We start from the raw sequence: 19,442 nt of genomic DNA, 5'->3' as shown, positions 1-19,442 counted from the left end.
TGTTATACATATACTATTACATATATATTGTTTTTTTTTTATATATTTGTTTGTCTTGAGATTGTCACACAGTGATGACTGTTCATGCATCGTTCGTTGTAAAAATAAAGTCATTTGATGCGATTGCCATAACAGTGAGAGGTTTAGCGCAATAAAACCAGGTTCAATCCACCATTTCCTACATTTGAAAATGCATGTACCAGGTCAGGAATATGACAGTTGTTGTCCATTCGTTTGATGTGTTTTATCCTATAATTTTACAATTTGATTAGGGACTTTCCGTTTTGAATTTTCCTCCGAGTTCAGTATTTTTGTAATTTTGCTTTATACCACTGTCCCAGATTAGAGGAGGTTTGGGATCCCGCTCACATGTTTAACCACGTTTCATTCTGTATGTATCTGCCTGTCCCAAGTAAGGAGCCTGCAGTTCAGTGGTTGTTGTTCATTTATGTGCTACATATTTGTTTTTCGTTTTTTTTTGTACATAAATTAGGCCCTTATAGTTTTCTCGTTTGAAATGTCGTGTCCTAGAGTGTTTTGGCGACAAAATAGGACGACGTCTTTACACATTAACAACTTTATCATATTTTGACTAATTTACAAAATTACAATTGATGAAATGAAAAATGAGATTTGTTTCAACAATGATTTAACGTTTTAAACTGTGTCTACTCTAAAAGCCTGATACGAGTTTGTTTACTTGGGTATAACTAAATTGAGGTCGAGCATATCTTGAATATGTTATCCAATGACCAAACCATATAAACCAGTGAAATAGGTGTCACGGTACTTGTCTATCCCAAATTCATGTATTTGGTTTTGATGTTATATTTGTTATTTTCGTGGGATTTTGTCTGATGCTCGGTCCGTTTCTGTGTGTGTTACATTTTAGTGTTATGTCGTTGTTCTCCTCTTATATTTAATGCGTTTCTCTCGGTTTTTGGTTTGTTACCTTGATTTTGTTTTTTTTGTCCATGGATTTATGAGTTTTGAACAGCGGTATACTACTATTGCCTTTATTTCATAACGGTTTAAGTTCGGTATTAACAAATAGTAACATAGCTTAGGGTTTTGAACTATTTTCAAACTAGCTACAAATGAAATAAGCATGCTTTTTACCACTCAAAGTCAAAGATCGAAAATATACTAACAATGCCATGGCTAAAAAAGAAAAAATATAAACAGACAAATGATAGAAAACAAGACACAACATAGGAAACTTAAGACTAAGCAAATTCTTCGAAACAGAGACTGTTTTTACATTTACATGTCAACTTTAACCAGTGAGTTACCTCTAACTCCACAAAAACAGCACACCAGATTGGAAAATACAGTGGTTGCCTCCTATTTATCATGGTATAAGGTTCTCAGAAGAAGCATTACACAGGTTTCATTAAGAAAGCCATGTCATGGTGTTTTTTTCTACATCTTATATAAAAGCTGTGGTAAATGCATCTTTATATAACATTTATCTCATCTGATATTATAAAACAGGCGTTTAGGTATATTGCATTTCTTTTAATAAAAAAAACCGACTTCTTTTCTATGGTCAGTTTTTCACGTGTCTTTTGGAACATAATTGGGGAATCCCATACGGATGCAAACATGGCACAAACATAACCGCTTCATATATAAATCCATTCAATAACCAACACAAACATTTCGGTTGTCTGTGATCATATAAGAGAGTCTGGAAGGGGGACATCATTTCGGTATGTTTTATTTATAAGGCTATTTTTATCTTTTTTATATTTATTTTACCAAATTATTCAATTATTCACACCTTTTTTAAGCCATTTCATGTCTATTCTTTATTTAGTTTGCTCAATATTCTCTACATTTTGTCTGTTATTCTCCAGAGACGGATATAAAGGGGGCAGGGGACTGGTCCCATTATGGAGCCTCATATATGTATAGACTACGGAATCACTCCAAACGTTAGCTTGTCAGGCTTCCATCCCCTATTTCAAAATCCTTGAACCGCGCCTGTAATCCTTTTATCAATAAACACGTTGTGGCCCTCGTACAAATGTCAAATGACATAAATGAAGAGCTGTAAACCAAAAGGATGTACTAAAATGTTAATACAAATAACCATACACAAGATTAATTTCTCAAATTGTTTCATTCGTAACAAAGTAAGATAATTATGTAATGATGGCAGAACATGTATGAGTAGCGGATCCTGTCAGAATAAAGATAGTTCTACATCTTATACATGTAAAATTATAGTACTAGTATCATTAGTTTTCCAATTTCTGTGGAAAGGCCGATTGATTTTCTTCTAATTATTCATTATGTTCATCTTTTTTTTCGTATGAATTTTGTTTTGCAAAATATCGCTTAAATGTTTGGTTTCTTCTTTTATTTTTAGATATAATACCAGTTTGATAGTGAAACTTGAGCGAGGGCATTAGTGTCCCCAGACTCATTCTTCTTTCATTTTTAGATATAATACCAGTTTGACATTGAAGCTTAAGCGGGGGCATTAGTGTCCCCAGACTCATTCTTCTTTTATTTTTAGATATAATACCAGTTTGACAGTGAAGCTTAAGCGGGGGCATTAGTGTCCACAGACTCATTCTTCTTTTATTTTTAGATATAATACCAGTTTGACAGTGAAGCTTAAGCGGGGGCATTAGTGTCCCCAGACTCATTCTCCTTTTATTTTTAGATATAATACCAGTTTGACAGTGAAGCTTAAGCGGGGGCATTAGTGTCCCCAGACTCATTCTTCTTTTGTTTTTAGATATAATACCAGTTTGATAGTGAAGCTTAAGCGGGGGCATTAGTGTCCCCAGACTCATTCTTCTTTTGTTTTTAGATATAATACCAGTTTGACAGTGAAGCTTAAGCGGGGGCATTAGTGTCCCCAGACTCATTCTTCTTTTATTTTTAGATATAATACCAGTTTGACAGTGAAACTTGAGCGAGGGCATTAGTGTCCCCAGACTCATTCTTCTTTTATTTTTAGATATAATACCAGTTTGATAGTGAAACTTGAGCGAGGGCATTAGTGTCCCCAGACTCATTCTCCTTTTATTTTTAGATATAATACCAGTTTGTCGGTGAAGTTTGGGCGAGGGCATTCGTGTCCAAAGACTCAGTCTTCTTTTATTTTAAGACATAAGACCAGTTTGACAGTGAAGCTAAAGCGGGGGCATTCGTGTCCGAAGACTCGTTCTTCTTTTAATTTAAGATATAATACCAATTTAACGGTAACACTTGGGTACGGACATTCTTGTCCCCAGACTCATTCTTCTTTTTTTTTTAAAGATATAATACCAGATTGACAGTGAAGCTTGAGCGGGGGCATTAGTGTCCCCAGGCTCATTTTTCTTTTAATTTTAGATATAATACCAGTTTGACAGTGAAGCATTCGTGGTAATTTGATTGGATCCTGAATATGTATAGTAAGTTATCTATAATCTAGTGCTGTTACAACAATGCCCATTGTATAAATACTTTGAATAAACATTTATATAGTATCAAAAAGTAAAATAGTAAACATATCACACGAAGGAAAATCACACACTAATTCGACCCGATGGTTGCAATATTGTAACTTTCTTTAATTCATTCATAAATATTTATACAGTTCAGAGTACACGCACGTGTTGTGTTGATAGACACATCAGATAAGGGTGCGTCGTATTGCAATTTGTATTTGTGTTGATTAGTTAGCTCTAGCATTATATTAAAGTATGTTAACCAGTACACATGGCGTATCTCTTAATTATATAGTCTACCAACGTAACAGAAGTGGTACATAACTTGTTTTATATTTGATCGTATCTTTTACAAAGTTTATAATGACTCAAACATAGCATTACGTGAGTGTAAATGAAAAGTATCATCGGAAATGAAACTAAAGTAGAATTTAAGTAGATACATACTTCTCACTTACACCACAACAGGCTAACAAGATGGAAGGTAAACACTTATTTTTATTTCTATATTTTTACAAATCCTTATGTATCAATGGTATCATTCTTTTAATCTCTGTATTTTACGCTGATCTTTGTTTACTTAAAGTTATATTGGAAATCATGATGTTCATGGTGCACGATTCTGGCTGGTTTGGAGTTATTTGTAAAATGTTACTACACTTTTCAAGATGAACAACGGTTTATTCAAGAGCCAAATGTCTCAGTTCTCTGAATAAAACTTAAAGACAATCGCTAGCTCCCTAAGGGTCAATCTCTGACAAATCCATGTACAGTCATCCCAAACTAAAATTAAGGATACAAACATATAGATATTTACCGTGAAGAATCTTTTGTTTCAAATAAAATTAAAATAAGGTTAAACTATCAATTTCCTTGTTTACACCACAACACAATATTAAGGTTATAGGAAATCATTTCCTTATGTGCTGATTTTTTTGTCTTTGAAAATACATATGGGTATGATTAATCACTTGCATTTGGTGCTCGAGTGCATCCATGGTAACGTTATTACATAACTTTGGACTCATCAGTAAAGAAGGGCAAACAATTAAATCGGTTTGGATTTTACCTACCCTCTATGAACCAGTAGGGAGTCAGTAACAAACCATGTATCATATATCAGTTTCTTCAATTGATTAGAGTTCTGGTTTACATTTTAGTCTGAATTGGGTTTTCTTGCTTTTAATTGTTACCAAATAATAAAGACTTAAAATATCAATTATCGGATTAATATGTGCTAACATTTCTGTCCAAAATCACTGTAATACCATATTTGTTACCGTTTTATTTCAAATGCATGGTTTTTCTTTTATGTTACTCGGATTTGTTTTCTCTCAATCGATTTATGACTTTCGAACAGCGGTATACTACTATTGTCTTTATTTATGTGTGTTTGAATGAATAGACTTAAGAAGATTCGGTTTAAGTGCCAATGAAGCATGGTTAATGTGTAAGGTGAAACATGTATATAGTTTGCTGTTCGGTGTGAGCCAAGGCTCTGTGTTGAAGGTCGTATTTTGAACTATAATTGGTAACTTTTTTTATACATTGTTACTTGGATGGAGAGTTATCTCGTTTGCCCGCATATCATATCTTCTTACTTATACTGGAAACCGACTTATTTTCGAGACTTGTTTATTTTGGCGTCTTTAACGAGTAGAAAAATAACGTGAATATAAATCGTCGCAAATATGGAAAACTTGGATTTCCCCATATCTATCTACCTGAAGTAAATTTGAGATTCGCGTATTTAAATCGCCATGAAATCGGTTAGAAAAAGTTAAACGTGAAAAAAAAACTATCCTAAAAAATAAGATGGCTTACAGTAAATAGGAAGATATGATTATCATGTTGAGTGTATCGACCTTGCTCCGTTCAGAGTTTATCTAGTCCCACATAGGTTATTAACATACCCCCTCTTGCTCCGTTTAGAGTTGATTAAATCCATCAGGTTATCAACATACTCCGTCTTGCTCTGTTCAGAGTTTATTCAATTCCACAAGTTTTCAACATACTCCCGCTTGCTCCGTTCAGAGTTTTTTTTATTTTATCCCACAGGTTATTAACATACACTGTCCTGTTCCGTTCAGAGTTTATTCAATCCCACATGTTATCAACATATTCCGTTGTGTTCTATTCAGATTTATCTAATCATACAGCTTATCGAAATAATCGGTCTTGCGCTGATCAGAGTTTATTCAATCCAACAGTTCATCAACATACTCCGTATTGCTCCATTCAGAGTATAATTAATACCACAGGTTATCAACTTACTCGGTCTAGCTCCGTTCAGAGTTCATTTAATTCCACTGGTTATCAATATACTCGATCGTGCTCCGTTCAGAGTTTATTCAATCTCACAGGTTATCAACGTATTCAGTTTTGTTCCATTCAGAGTTTATCTAATCCCAGAGCTTATCAACATAATCGATGTTGCTCCGTTTAGAGTGTATTCAATCCAACAGTTTATCAACATACTCCGTCTTGCTCCATTCAGAGTTTATTTAATTCCACTGGTTAAACATACACGGTATTGCTCCGTTCAGAGTTTATTTTGTCCCACAGGTTATCAATAACTCAGTCTTGCTCCATTCAAAGTTCATTTAATTCCACTGGTTATCAACCTACTCGATCGTACTCCGTTCCGAGTTCATTCAATCCCACAGGTTATCAACGTATTCCGTTTTATTCCATTCAGAGATTATCTAATCCCAGAGTTTATCAACATAATCGGTCTTGCTCCGTTGAAAGTTTATTCAATCCAACAGTTTATCGACATACTCCGTCTTGCTCCGTTCAGAGTTTATCTAATCCCACATTTTATCAACATACACGGTCTTGTTTCGTTCAGAGTTTATTAAATCCCAAAGTTTTTCAAGTGCAAGGAACATTATTTTCTATATTGAAGTCTGATTTAACTGACGTATAATTAAACATCAAACTTCTGCTGTTTTTTTTAATGAGAATACGAAATAATATGTCGTTCTATACTATCAAAATATGGAGGTACATGTATTTGGTTTTGAATGGTAGAGTCATTGAATATACTAGATAAGTTAATAAAATCAATACATCTTTTACATCATATATGTCAATTTCAATTTCAGCATATTAAGTGAATATCAATTTTAGTTCATAATTTTAAAGCGTAGGACACAGCATACATTTTTATTATTTATTTGTATTGTTGAAATTAGTTGTGATGATAAAAACAATAATTATTTACTTTAAACGATGTATTTTTGTTGACCATTCGAAAAAAATGCCGCGAACCCGTCTTCAACTGAATGTGTGATTTAAATATTACTACGCAAGCCTCAAAATGATTTTAAATCGAAAATAAAGCCATAAATGTGATTTTTTTCTGTCTTTCAAAACACAAACAATATACAGAATTAATTGCAAAATAAAGGTTAGTGTCTTTAAATATCACCTAAAGCTCGCATCACACCTGTTTCTCACTCTCATACAAATACAGCTGATATTTAAAAATAATAAACCGTTATTGTTTTTGTATCTGTAATAACTGTATTTCGCTTAAATTTAGCTGTTATTATAAAAAAAAAAACATTATTGGTTTGCTTAAGGTAGATCATCGGTATAGATTTCCTCAGATAGAGTTTTTTTTAATTTTTTGCCAAAATGAAAATTTTGCAATTTTTTTTGAAAATATGAAATAAATTGATGGTCACCGTGCTATTATCAACCTACAAGTCGTGCAAAATTGCCCAAATTTGCATAGATTGTTCATGAAAAAAAAAAGATTTTTGAAATTAGATATGAGAAGAAAGGTTATATAATATGCTTTAAGGAAATGATAAGAAAAAATGGTAGTTTTTGCTATATCTTTGATGAGGTACTGAACTCGTTTTCTTGCTACAAGTAAAAAAAAATCCCTATCTGTCCAGTATAAATATTTTACTAAAAGAGTTAAGGTGGCTCGGGCGTCTTCCTCCATCTTGGATTTTCAAGTAGATAACGTTGGTCTAGATCTTTGATGAAATGTGCAAATTTGAGAGTAGTATGTAATTTATGTATAAGACTTTTAATGTAAATATAGAAAATTGTGTGTTTTATCATAATTACATCGGTGTTTTTTATAAACACCTTATTAGTGTTTGATTAATTGTTTTCAACTTTACCAGACAAAAACTTCATTTTGACAAATTATTGAAAAATTCGATCAATTTTGATTAAGACACCCAGCCACCTTAACTCCTCGGTGGCCAAGTGGTCTTAGTAGTCACTACTGTTATCACTAGCCAGTCAACACTGAGGTTGTGAGTTCTAACACCGCACGTGCGGGTGCACTCGACTCCTATCTTTATTGACTAGGATTGTCAGTTTTCCTATTGAAGGTCGGTGGTTTTTTTCGGGCACTCCGGCTTCCTCCACCAATAAAAACTGACCGCCACGAAATTGCTTAAATGCAGTTCTTAAAAACGGCGTTGAAACACCAAAAATCAAGTCAAATCATTTTGACAAATTTTTGAAAATTCTATCAATTTTAATCAAGACACCCAGCCACTTTAACTCCCCTGAAATATGTATTCTAAAAACAAAAATATTTGGTATTTGTTTAAACATTTTGGATTATGCAAAAAATCACTAATTTTTCCTTATATAAACAAGTGTGGACACAGATGAGTGTGTATAGTATGTTTGGATGTTTGACAGTGTCTTATGACAATAAAGTTCTATGTTTTTCCTATATGGTGTTAATAACTGTGTTGCACGGTGACAACCGATCTGAGCATTAGGAGTGTTATTTATTTGATATTTTTTTTATGTTCAATACAGACATGGGGAGACAGTAATTACATTAGTTACCAAATGATTATGATAGAACATGTTCTACATCTTTGGTTTTGGATACATTTTGTAGCTGGGAGAGCAATTGTTAATTTCTGTGTCGATTTGGTCTCTTGTGGAGAATTGTCTCATTGGCAATCATACCTCATCTTTTTTATATGTATTTGCTTACTATTGGTATGGTTCTATTTACATTACTTTGTGGTGGATCGTCAGTATCATTAGTAAATTTTTTTGTTAAAATGTCGAATTTCTTCCTTAGATTATAATACATTTATTGGTTTTAAGTAATGACAATGGCTTATGTCTTACATGATTATTGGGGCTAAATAAGATAGGAAGTAAACCTCTGTGCTGATTTATATCAATTCTTTATATCTCCTCCAAAGCTGGTCGAAGCAAAGACAAATGTTGACCAATATAAAAATGATTTCACCAAAAGAACCTTTGTGAGCATGCTTCAAAGACTCATAACTGCTCCAAAAGTAATCTGATCGAATTTAAAGCATGTCAAGCAGATATCATCAACATCTACTTAATAAGTCTTAATATGTCTAAATACCTAAAAGCTATTTAGTACTCAAAAGGTATTGCAAAATTATTCCTTTTCATTTTTTGTTTTGTTATATGGATATAAATATAAGTGATACATGTACCAATACAGTATTTGTTGTGGTATGCAAGTGTAGTAATTAACATTTACTGTAACAATGTTAATTCACACAAATTAAGAAATAACAAATGAATGGAACAGATACTCCTCAGGGTGCTGCTTTATACAACTGCAGAGGTGGAAACCTGAACGGTTGGGGCTAGTATGGACACAACATTCAAGCTGGATACAGCTCTGAATTTGGATTGTGGTTAAATAGTTGACACAACATAGGTTTCTGACAGATTCAATGTGGTCTATAAAGAACTTCAACTTAAAATTTTTAATTGGACATTTACCTATTTTGGTCCAATATCCAAAATCTAAATACATGGTTAAATACAGAATATCATAGAACCCGAAGAATTCAATTTTTGATGAAATCAAATAATGTTTAATTTTAGACCCTTTAGACCTCCATGTGGACCAATTTGATAACCGGGCCCAAATATTAAAAATCTAAATACACGGTTAGATTCAGCATATTGAAGAACCCCATATATTCAATTTTTGTTGAAATGAAACAAAGTTCAATTTTTGACCCTTTGGATCTTAATGTAGACCAATTTGAAAACGGGGCAATACTGTGCAATTGAAAATTTCTTGCTATTGCGCAATATGGTGCAATTAGATATTTCTTGCTATTGTGCAATACAGTGCAATTAAAAATTTCTTGCTATTGCACAATACTGTGCTATTGCACAATACTGTGCAATTGGAGATTTCATGCTATTGTGCAATACTGTGCAATTGAACATTTCTTGCTATTGAACAATACTGTGCAATTAAAGATTTCTTGCTATTGCACAATACTTTGTATAATAGTTTTTGACCCCGATTGGGACCAACTTGAAAACTGGGCCCATAATCAAAAATCTAAGTACATGTTAAGACTCACCATATCAAAGAACCCCAAATATTCAATTTTTGTTAAAATCAAGCTAATTTTAATTTTGGACCCTTTAGACCTTAATGTAGATCAATTTAAAAACAGGACCAAAAATTAAGAATCTGAACACGGTTAGATTTGGCATATCAAAGAAGCACAATAATTCATTTTTTTTATGAAAGCAAACAAAGTTTAATTTTGGCCCCTTATTCCTTGGGACCAAAACTCACAAAAATAATCAAAACCTTCCTTTTGTGGTCATAAACCTTTATAGATTTCTATTAACTTATGCTAAAGGTATTGTTAAAAAAAACAAGAAAAATGCTTATTTAGGACCTGTTTTTGGTTCCTAAATCCTACACCTAAAACTACCAAAATCTATTCCAACCCTCTTTGTGTGGCCATAGACCTTATGTTAAAATATCATAGATTTCTGTTTACTAATACTTGAGTTATAGAGCAAAAACCAAGAACAATGCTAATTTGGGCCCTTATTCCTTAACTGTTGAGACCAATACCCAAAATCAATCCCAGCCTTCCTTTCATGGTCATAAACCTTGTGTCTAAATTTCATATATTTCTATTGACTTTTACTTAAGTTAGAGTGCGAAAACCAAACGTCTTTGGATGAAGACGATGACGCCAACGTGATACCAATGTACAACCAAAAAGTTTTCAATTTTTGCGGTCGTATAAAAATGATCTCAAATCAAATTTCTAATGGAGTTTGCAACAATAATTATTCAACTACTCATTTTAATAAAACAAAGTATTAAAATATAAATGTCATACAGTCATGGTGATGATGCCCCCGCTAGCATATAACGTTAAAAAGGTACATAAAGTGAAGCTGCCAAAAATTGAACTTAAACTGAGTTTAGAGGTAATAAGCATTATATACACATTTCACTAAATTTAGTTGAGACAAACTTGAGAAATTTTTCCATTTGTGAAAGGGCATAACCCTAGAATGATAATCAAAGTGCTTGTAATCACTGAATGGCTATTAAAGACTGCTTAAATTTATCAGTTGGTAGTTAAGTGAATTTTGCATTGTATATTGTATATACATGTATAGCATTATTTTTATTTTAAGTTGATTCAACTACTATTCTGGACAGAGAAATCTAAACTCCAATTTTTAAAGAAGATTTCATAATGCATTGGTTTTAGGTAATTCAACAACCATTCTGCACAAAAAAATAACTCCAATTTATTGTCTGGAATCTACAAAATGTGAAAAATGTTTGTTTTTGACCCTTAATTCCTAGACTGTTTGACCCATAACCCAAAACATAGACCTCAACCTTCTACTTATGGTATTCAATATTATGGTACAATTTCAGAACAATTGAAATACTTATACACGACTTTTTGTACGGACACTAGATTAATGCTTGTTTTGGTCACCTTTGGAACCCTTATTCCTAAACCTCAGGAACTATATATATAACCCCCCAAAACAATCCCAAGCTTCCTTTTATGATTATAAATATTACTGTGGATTCATTATTATTCTGTGGATACCAATTTTCGTGGCTTTTGTGGGTAGAGTCTAACCACGAAATTAAATGTTCAAAGATTAACAAATTTTCTATAGGCTTGTATGCAGACTTCGGCAAAACCACGAAATTAAATATCCACGAAAATGCAAATTTTCTTTAATCCACGAAAATTGGTACCCACAAAAATAAATGCATCCACAGTATGTTATAATTTTAAGGCTTCCTTTTTACTTATACTGAAGTTATTATCTGGAAACCATCTGTCTTGGGAAGACGACGACAGGGTACCTACATGTATTTCAACTACAAAAATTTCTGTGGTTGTTTAAAAATTTCAAACATGTACAATGAAATATTGTTTTAGAAATTGATAAGCCTAGATATGCCTTATAATTTTTCCCCGCATAGTTGAAGGACCATTTACTCTCAGAACCGAGTCATCAGTAGGCAGCTAGTACAGATGTATTAAAACAGCCTAGCATCATATTGCTAGAAGTGGTAGTAGCATTCTCGGGTAAATTTGTTCTTTTTTTTATAATATGTTTGGTTCAAATCAAAATAGAATGCTTTTATCTCCCTAATACTTACATTGTAAATAGAGGTGATACTACTTTGACAAATCCTTGTACATGAGAGTTTTCTGTCAAATCTTTATTTCACAAAGAATGATTTGCATAACAATGAAATGAGCTCAAAGCAAAGTATTCAATAATACACTTAGACAAAGAGCTAAATTCAGTGATATACTTTGTACTACAGGTCCTTCATTAACATCCATCGACCAAAACCACATCTCAAAAACATTCCATACTACATGGTTGGATTCAGAAGTCCTGAAAAAGACATGATTTTTTTTATCATATTTTAAGTATATATACACAGGTTAAAACTTTCTTGTGGTACAATTATTCCGTATCTAGCAACTATCAATTTGCTTCATGCACATATTGATATGTGTCGAGTTTACCTCTGTTGGAAATAAGAACACACAAACCTCCACCTAATTTTAGTCAACGGACAAAACATTCAAAACTATAAAATATTATCTAAGACTTGTCAGTGTCTATTTACCATTGCCACTGAATCAGTGATATATGTACACATAATTATGTACATGCAAGACTAAAATTATAAAGTACATATATAAGACTAAAACTGACATTCAGTCTTTACGATATCTTCATTCCCAAAGTCATTTTCAAATCTGATCCATGGTAAAATAAGATTCCATATCTACAACCAATGAAAAGGAAATATCCCTCTAATAGACTAGCATTTAAATCACAGTTTTCGAAAATGGAAGCTAGGTCACCGTGGAACCTAGAACTAAAAAAATCGAAACAATATATCTTAAATATTTCAAATGCATGTACATGAAATAATATTAATCTCTAAAATTCACCATATTGTTCCCTTTTTTATCTTCTGTTCGATACTGTATATCCAATGGCGGATCCAGAAATTTTTAAAGTGGGGGCCCACTGATTGACCTAAGAGGGGGCTTGCTCCAGTCACGATTCAGTGATTCCCTATATAAGCAACCAAATTTTTTCTCAAAAAGCAGGGGCCCGCCCCCCCCCCTTAAATCCGCCTCTGATATCAACCTCTAGATGTCTTTCAATTACATTCAGTTTAGTGTGGGTTGATGTTTGATTGTTGTACATGTTACAATAGGCAAAGCCCATACCGCAGTCAGCTAAAAAAGGCCCTGATAAGACAATGTAAAACAATTCAAACGAGAAAACTAACATGTCTGTTTAAGGTTACATCATAAAAATATGTAGGGTAGGTAGGTAGGTCGGTATTTTCTTTTTATTATTTTGTCAATTTTATTTTTTGCGCCATGATTTTGAATTGTGTGGTCCGTCTTGCATGGTCTGAGTTGTCCATGGGGGGAGAGTTCCCCTATTTATAATGATTGGATTATTTCTTACGACGGCAATAAAATGGCTTAGGGTGGGTGCTCAAAATAGGATCTGTCAGGTACCCGTAAACAAACATATATTTTTTTGGCCTTACTGAGAGCACCATTAAAATATATACAAATCACGGATCAGATAACGTGATGGTACCCAAATTGCACCTATTTTGACAGTTTTTTCACCTACGTTTTTTTATGATCAGGAAAAAAATGTCCATACTGTGTTTATTTTGTAGCCCTATCCTTCTTTGTCATATAGGTACACCAATTTAATATTTAGTCCATATTGAGTCATTAAAAAATGGGTTTGAATCAACCTCCAAACTATCCATGATTCTGTAATGAGGAGTACCCAAATTGCATCCATGCTTAAATTTACATCATCAAAAGTCGAATAACCGAGCTTTTGTTTAATTTCTTCAAATATTTTCAACAATTGGATATTTGTCCATGCTTACTATACATATTTTACGAAATGGATACTTATAATATATTGTATTTGCCAATTTTAAAAAGATGACATTTTGATGACGTCGCATGGTGACGTTTTCGTACATTTTTTTTTTCTTCAGTAAACAGTCCATCTGTTGATAAATACTGTGAACGTTTTGTGTATAACTAAATATGTTTACCTATGTTGCAAGACGGGCATAGTATCAAATCATAAAAATACAACTTGTTGAGTCTCTAGGAAATCTTGTAAGATTTTTATTGCTATTTTTTTCTAAATAGGTGCAATTTGGGTACTCAGTGCAATTTGGGTACCCTTACGTTACGCATCAACTATGTAAAAAACTTATGTCATGTTTCTGTATACCAAATTATCATGAAATTGAGCTGTTTCCTACAACATATACAAATATGTAGAAATAATGTACGATACCAGATACGACTAAACATGTAAACCACCCCTGAACTACAATGTTATATGGAATCGTCCATAATAAACCCCTAATATACAATGTTGTATGAAATCGTCCATAGCAGGCGAAAGACAGAATTCGCGAATACACGGTTTCCGCTGTTAATGCCAGTGTATTCATGACTGACATTAGGGGATGAAATGCATATAGATGTCTATAAACAGCTGATAAAGTCTATTCAATAGTAACTTTTTTGTTCGTTGAAATGTGTGGGATTGTGCAGCACGTGTCATCATGACATGTGTCCCTTCGCGGCCTTCAGTTTAGATTATAGACTAGAGAAGAGACTAAATGCGTACAAACCTGATGTCAAATGAAGATATACGGAATTTAAATAACGTTGATCCTTTAAATGTACGAAACACAAACACATATGACAATTGTTCACATAAAATAGATAGTAAAATTTTCCAAATGAACGTCCATTAAAATTAAGTCTCTGATGAATATTTCCCGCGCTAATGTCATGGAATAGACCAAAACGAATTTTAGGTGTGTGTTGTCATTAAAACATTCGGGTCAATGAACACAGTTAGATTAAATACATAAACATGTTAACTATATTTATATTGGTTTTTCAGAAAAGTGACTTTACCAGATTTTTATTTGTGACAAACAACGGCAAATAGCCTATATCATCTTGGCATGACATATGAAAACCCCTTAAGCATAATGGTGTGTGTATGGAATAGTCCATGGAATTGTCCAAACCGATACAGGTGAAATACGTAGAATAATATTGCTGTGTCTATTGTGGACACAGCAATAAAATCAGATTTAAGATCCTTTTGAGCCCGTAGTAAAGTAAAAAAAACTGTAAAAAGCCTTGTTTAATAAAATTTGCTCGATTAACCTTGAAGTGAAGACTAATAAAAATTTGCGTGTATAGTGAATCCCCTAAATAAAATAATACTGTGTTCTAGACCACTTCCCCTTTCGGTGATCTACAGAAATGAGATCACCTCTAGTTTTTGGTGGGGTTCGTGTTGTTTATTCTTTAGTTTTCTATGTTGTGTCATGTGTACTATTGTTTTTCTGTTTGTCTTTTTCATTTTTAGCCATGGCGTTGTCAGTTTGTTTTAGATTTACGAGTTTGACTGTCCCTTTGGTGTCTTTGGTCCCTCTTCTCTTCTTTTACTATATAGTATGTTACTATATAGTATGTTAATAAACAGTCTAACCAATAAATTGCAAATTTGCCTAAAAATTTGCAGATTTAGGCAAAGAACTAGACCGATTGTGTACAGCGATTGACCAATTCAAGATGACGATATGCCATGAATCTACCGTAAATGTAATATCGTATTCACGTTGGTTGTCATGTGTACAAAGAAATATATAGTGTGAGGAACATAATAGTATTTGAATGTATTAATACGAATATTTACATTTTAAATAAACTTTTGTTTACTGAACTTCGAGGAAAATTCAAAACGGAAAGTCCCTAATGAAATGTCAAAATCAAAAGCTCAAACGCATCTAACGAATTGACAGCTACTGTCATATGTATTTACTTTAACAGTAAAATAATATTTGTTTATTCACAGTTTTCTATTTTGTTTGTTTTTATTACAGACAATGTAACACCAGACATATCTATAGCACTGTATCATTATCTGTGTCAACATATAGTAGGTTCAGAAGATCATGTTAAACAAATCAGATTGATGAACGCTGTCAGGGACGATTTAACAAGTAATAAGAAAACAACATTTATAACAAGTGGAAGCTTTGGGGAAGGACTGGATATGCGAGGCAGTGATTTAGATCTAATGCAGGTTTCAAGAACCTTTGAGGCTTATGAAAATATAAAACCCTTCTTTAATCCAAATATTACATATTTTTCAATGGAAAGAGACGATGTCAAACCTGGTTATGCTCAGTTGAAACTAGATTATTGCAGATCTCGGAGTGTTTTAAAACTATGTGAAGAACAAAATGGTAAAATTTATTTTTCTAGTACATTAGATAAACAAAAGTTCTTGTACAGTGATAAACTTTCGATTCATGGACCCTGTTTATCTGACTCGACAGGGATTTTTGACTTTGCTTTTTGTTTACACTGTAAAACATGGGTATCTCCTGCAGGACAGTGGATCACAAGATCGAATAACTCATGGCCGAGTTATAATGTCAAGCAAAGTATTATAAAACACGGAGTACTTTTTGTACCGATCGGAGTCAAAGGGTCACCAAAAGAAGATCTAGAATGGCGGGTATCTTTTTCAGTTGGTGAAAAATTTCTTATTAATACCTTTACACATACTCAACTACTGTGTTATGCTCTCTTGAAAATCATATTGAAAGATGTAATAGCTACTTTCTCCGAATGTGAAGATTTACTCTGTTCTTACTTCCTGAAAACAATTGTGTTTTGGATATCTGAAGAACTGTCACAGTCTGTATGGAAACCTGAATACATTATTCCTTGTTTTATGCGATGTTTTAGCAGGCTGATTTATTGTGTTGAGCACTCAGTTTGCTCACATTACTTCATTCCAGAGAACAACATGTTCGAGAACAAAATTGTAGGCCGTCCTCGTGAAGTACTGTTAGAAAAATTATATATGTTGCATAGTTATAATTGGCGATGCATTTTATTTTCTGATCAAATATCTTCCTTTAATTCATCAATTTGGAATGTCCCCATCGAACCGTATACCCAATATTCAAAAGAATTTGAAAAAGTACTTACATCCAGATTATTGCATTTTACAAATATTTCCTTTGGATTTTCGACATCGAATATAAACAATGTAAGGATGAAACAGATAATTTTGTGTCAGCAGTCTTCCGGATCTTCTATTAAAGACGTGTATAACTTCTACATATCAAAGTGGTGTCAAGAACATGCCCAGTCTGTACCACTTATTAGTACATTAAGTAATAACAAATACCAATACAAACAATACAAATCCTGTCTTAGTGTTGTCACAGATAATATATATCATGACGCTGTATCTGGATGGCTGATGGTTGCTTCTCTTTTCTATAAGACAAAACAGTACAGTGCAGCCTTAAACATAGTCAGTTATTCTTTATCGAAATGTACTCCTGAAAAACTCTGCCACTTTATGACGTTTTCGGATATCCATTACCAGTTGCTAAAACTACAAACATTTCAGAAAAAGAGTTTAGTATATTTGCTGAAAACGTTGGTTGTGGGCTATACACAATTTGAAGAGAATTCTACGCTTATACCAGATGAACTTCAAATGAACCAATTGAATACATTTTATACATTTCCATCTACAGCGTATGCTTACTTCCTTAATTTCCTTTGTTATTATCATCTCAATGATGTCAGACAATGTCAAGATTCCCTCAAAGGTTTACAACTGGTTATAGATGAAGGTTATTTTATGGTTAATGTAGATTTGAAAGCAGAAGCTTATTATCTATTGGGAATCGCTCTACAGTTATTAGGCGATATGGAATCCGCAAGACACGTATTTTTAAAATCAGTTAAATTATGCCCGGACGAATTGTATAATTCTGCTGGAAAGAGACTTTTGTTAATGAATTAAGGAAATAGACCTAAGTCAAGAGAAATAACTCTTAAAATTATCAATACGTTTGTGTCAACCACTTTCATAAATACATTCGATGATTCTAGGTTACATGATTGATGAAACCTGACTTTTACTTTTAACGCATCACTGATTTAAAGAGTTATCTCCCTGACATAAGGTCTACACCTTAATTGTAACAGTTGTTAAATTACCAAAATTATGACATTTGTACTTTTTTTGTGTACGAGGCAGAGTAAAATATTTGTATATACGTTCAATATATAATTGTACTAAGAAAAGTGTAATTAGTATTTTATGGAGCAGAAAAATTACATATCATATAAAATATTGATTAATTTACATTCAACTTTGTTGAGAAAGAAGTCACTTTGAATAATTAAATAATGTCATATAAATGTTTAATTATGTTGTTTTTTTCGTTTTTCTTTTTTATCATGGCGTTGTCAGTTTTTTGCGGCAGAGTACGCGGCTCCAGATGCACAATTGTTTGTTAAATCTGTTTTCTAAAAATGATGACAAAAAACGGCACTGAATTTCGAAGATGAACATTTAATATTCAAATATCTGCACATGCATTTACAATTGTAAACAGACCATGTTTATTTATTTTTGGTTCTTTTACACAAAGTTTCTAAATTGCAAATCTAGTTACTTCGATTGCATTTCTTTCTAACACAAACGATGCAAACGGCTAAGCGCGCATGTTTTAATCATTTGCTTCTAACGTACGTTTGCAAAGTTTGCAAACTATGCACTCGCTAAAAATGCGTCTACAGTTTGTCGTTCATCGTTTGTTAGTACAAACGCTACATTTGTTTCTTATTTCAACCTTGAATTTCAGTAAAATTAAAAGAAACATTTGACCAATTTGCAAAAAAGACAAACAATGCAGTGAAATATTCGCCCTAGTGCCTATCATAGCAAATAAACGTAAGAAAAATATAAGAGCATAACTTGCTAAAACAAGGCAATAGTTAGGATAATTTTGAAAAGGGGACCCATGCTTTAACAGTATAAGCCAAAAATCCCGAAACACTGTTAGTAATCATCATAATTATAGGCAACACTATTTCATACATCATTGTACATACATATATGAACCGGAAAAAATGGTGCAAAGTCTTGAGATCTGTTACTATGTTGGTTGAAGGAACAGCATTTTTTGTTATAACCGCGTAATAAGTCTGTTTACCAACAATATGTGCATGCATTATTAGAAGTTCAAACAGGGTCAGCAAACATTGATTAAACGATGTATTTGTTTCTACTTTCGTAGCGTTTAGCAAACGATAGCAAACGCCACGCAACTTTTACAAAATTTAGGTTAGAAAGAAATGCACTCTGGATGTTCACTGTCGTATGCGAGTATGTCTATTGTAGAATAAAAGATGATGGTAAAACCTGCGTTTGTTTACCTTTTGAAAATACGAAATACATGATTTAAAAGTATGTTTTAACACAATTTCATTAGAATATAACATGTTTTACGTATAATAAATAACAGGATGAAATTCAAGAACTTGTATTTTAAGCAGCTGAATAAATAATATTGATTACTTAATGCGATACATTTTAACTACAAATGCTATGTGAAATTTTGGAGGTGCAATGAATTTTCATTGTTGTTTTTTTTTGTTATCACAATCCGACATTAAACAACTGAAAATAGTCGTTTAATGACTTTTATATTGATGATATTTACAATTTGAAATGTAAGCTAGTCGTAGATGGTTACTTGTATAAACAAGGGTATAACCA

At 32.8% G+C, this 19,442-nt stretch overlaps 1 protein-coding gene across 1 annotated transcript; it reads left to right on the top strand.

Annotated features, from left to right (window-relative positions):
* The first annotated feature begins 3,816 nt into the window (after positions 1-3,816).
* Positions 3,817-18,673, top strand: LOC134701687 (uncharacterized). The gene is made up of 2 exons (XM_063562820.1): positions 3,817-3,933; positions 15,727-18,673. Exons 1-2 carry the CDS (start codon positions 3,927-3,929, stop codon positions 17,676-17,678), a joined length of 1,959 nt encoding a protein of 652 aa, XP_063418890.1. The 5' UTR covers positions 3,817-3,926; the 3' UTR covers positions 17,679-18,673.
* Positions 18,674-19,442: the final 769 nt, after the last annotated feature.

Source organism: Mytilus trossulus, unplaced genomic scaffold, assembly GCF_036588685.1.
Source record: "Mytilus trossulus isolate FHL-02 unplaced genomic scaffold, PNRI_Mtr1.1.1.hap1 h1tg000249l___fragment_2___debris__unscaffolded, whole genome shotgun sequence".
Taxonomy (NCBI): domain Eukaryota; kingdom Metazoa; phylum Mollusca; class Bivalvia; order Mytilida; family Mytilidae; genus Mytilus; species Mytilus trossulus.
The sequence above is the reverse complement of the archived record's forward strand: the minus strand, read 5'-3'. Positions and strand labels throughout refer to the sequence as shown.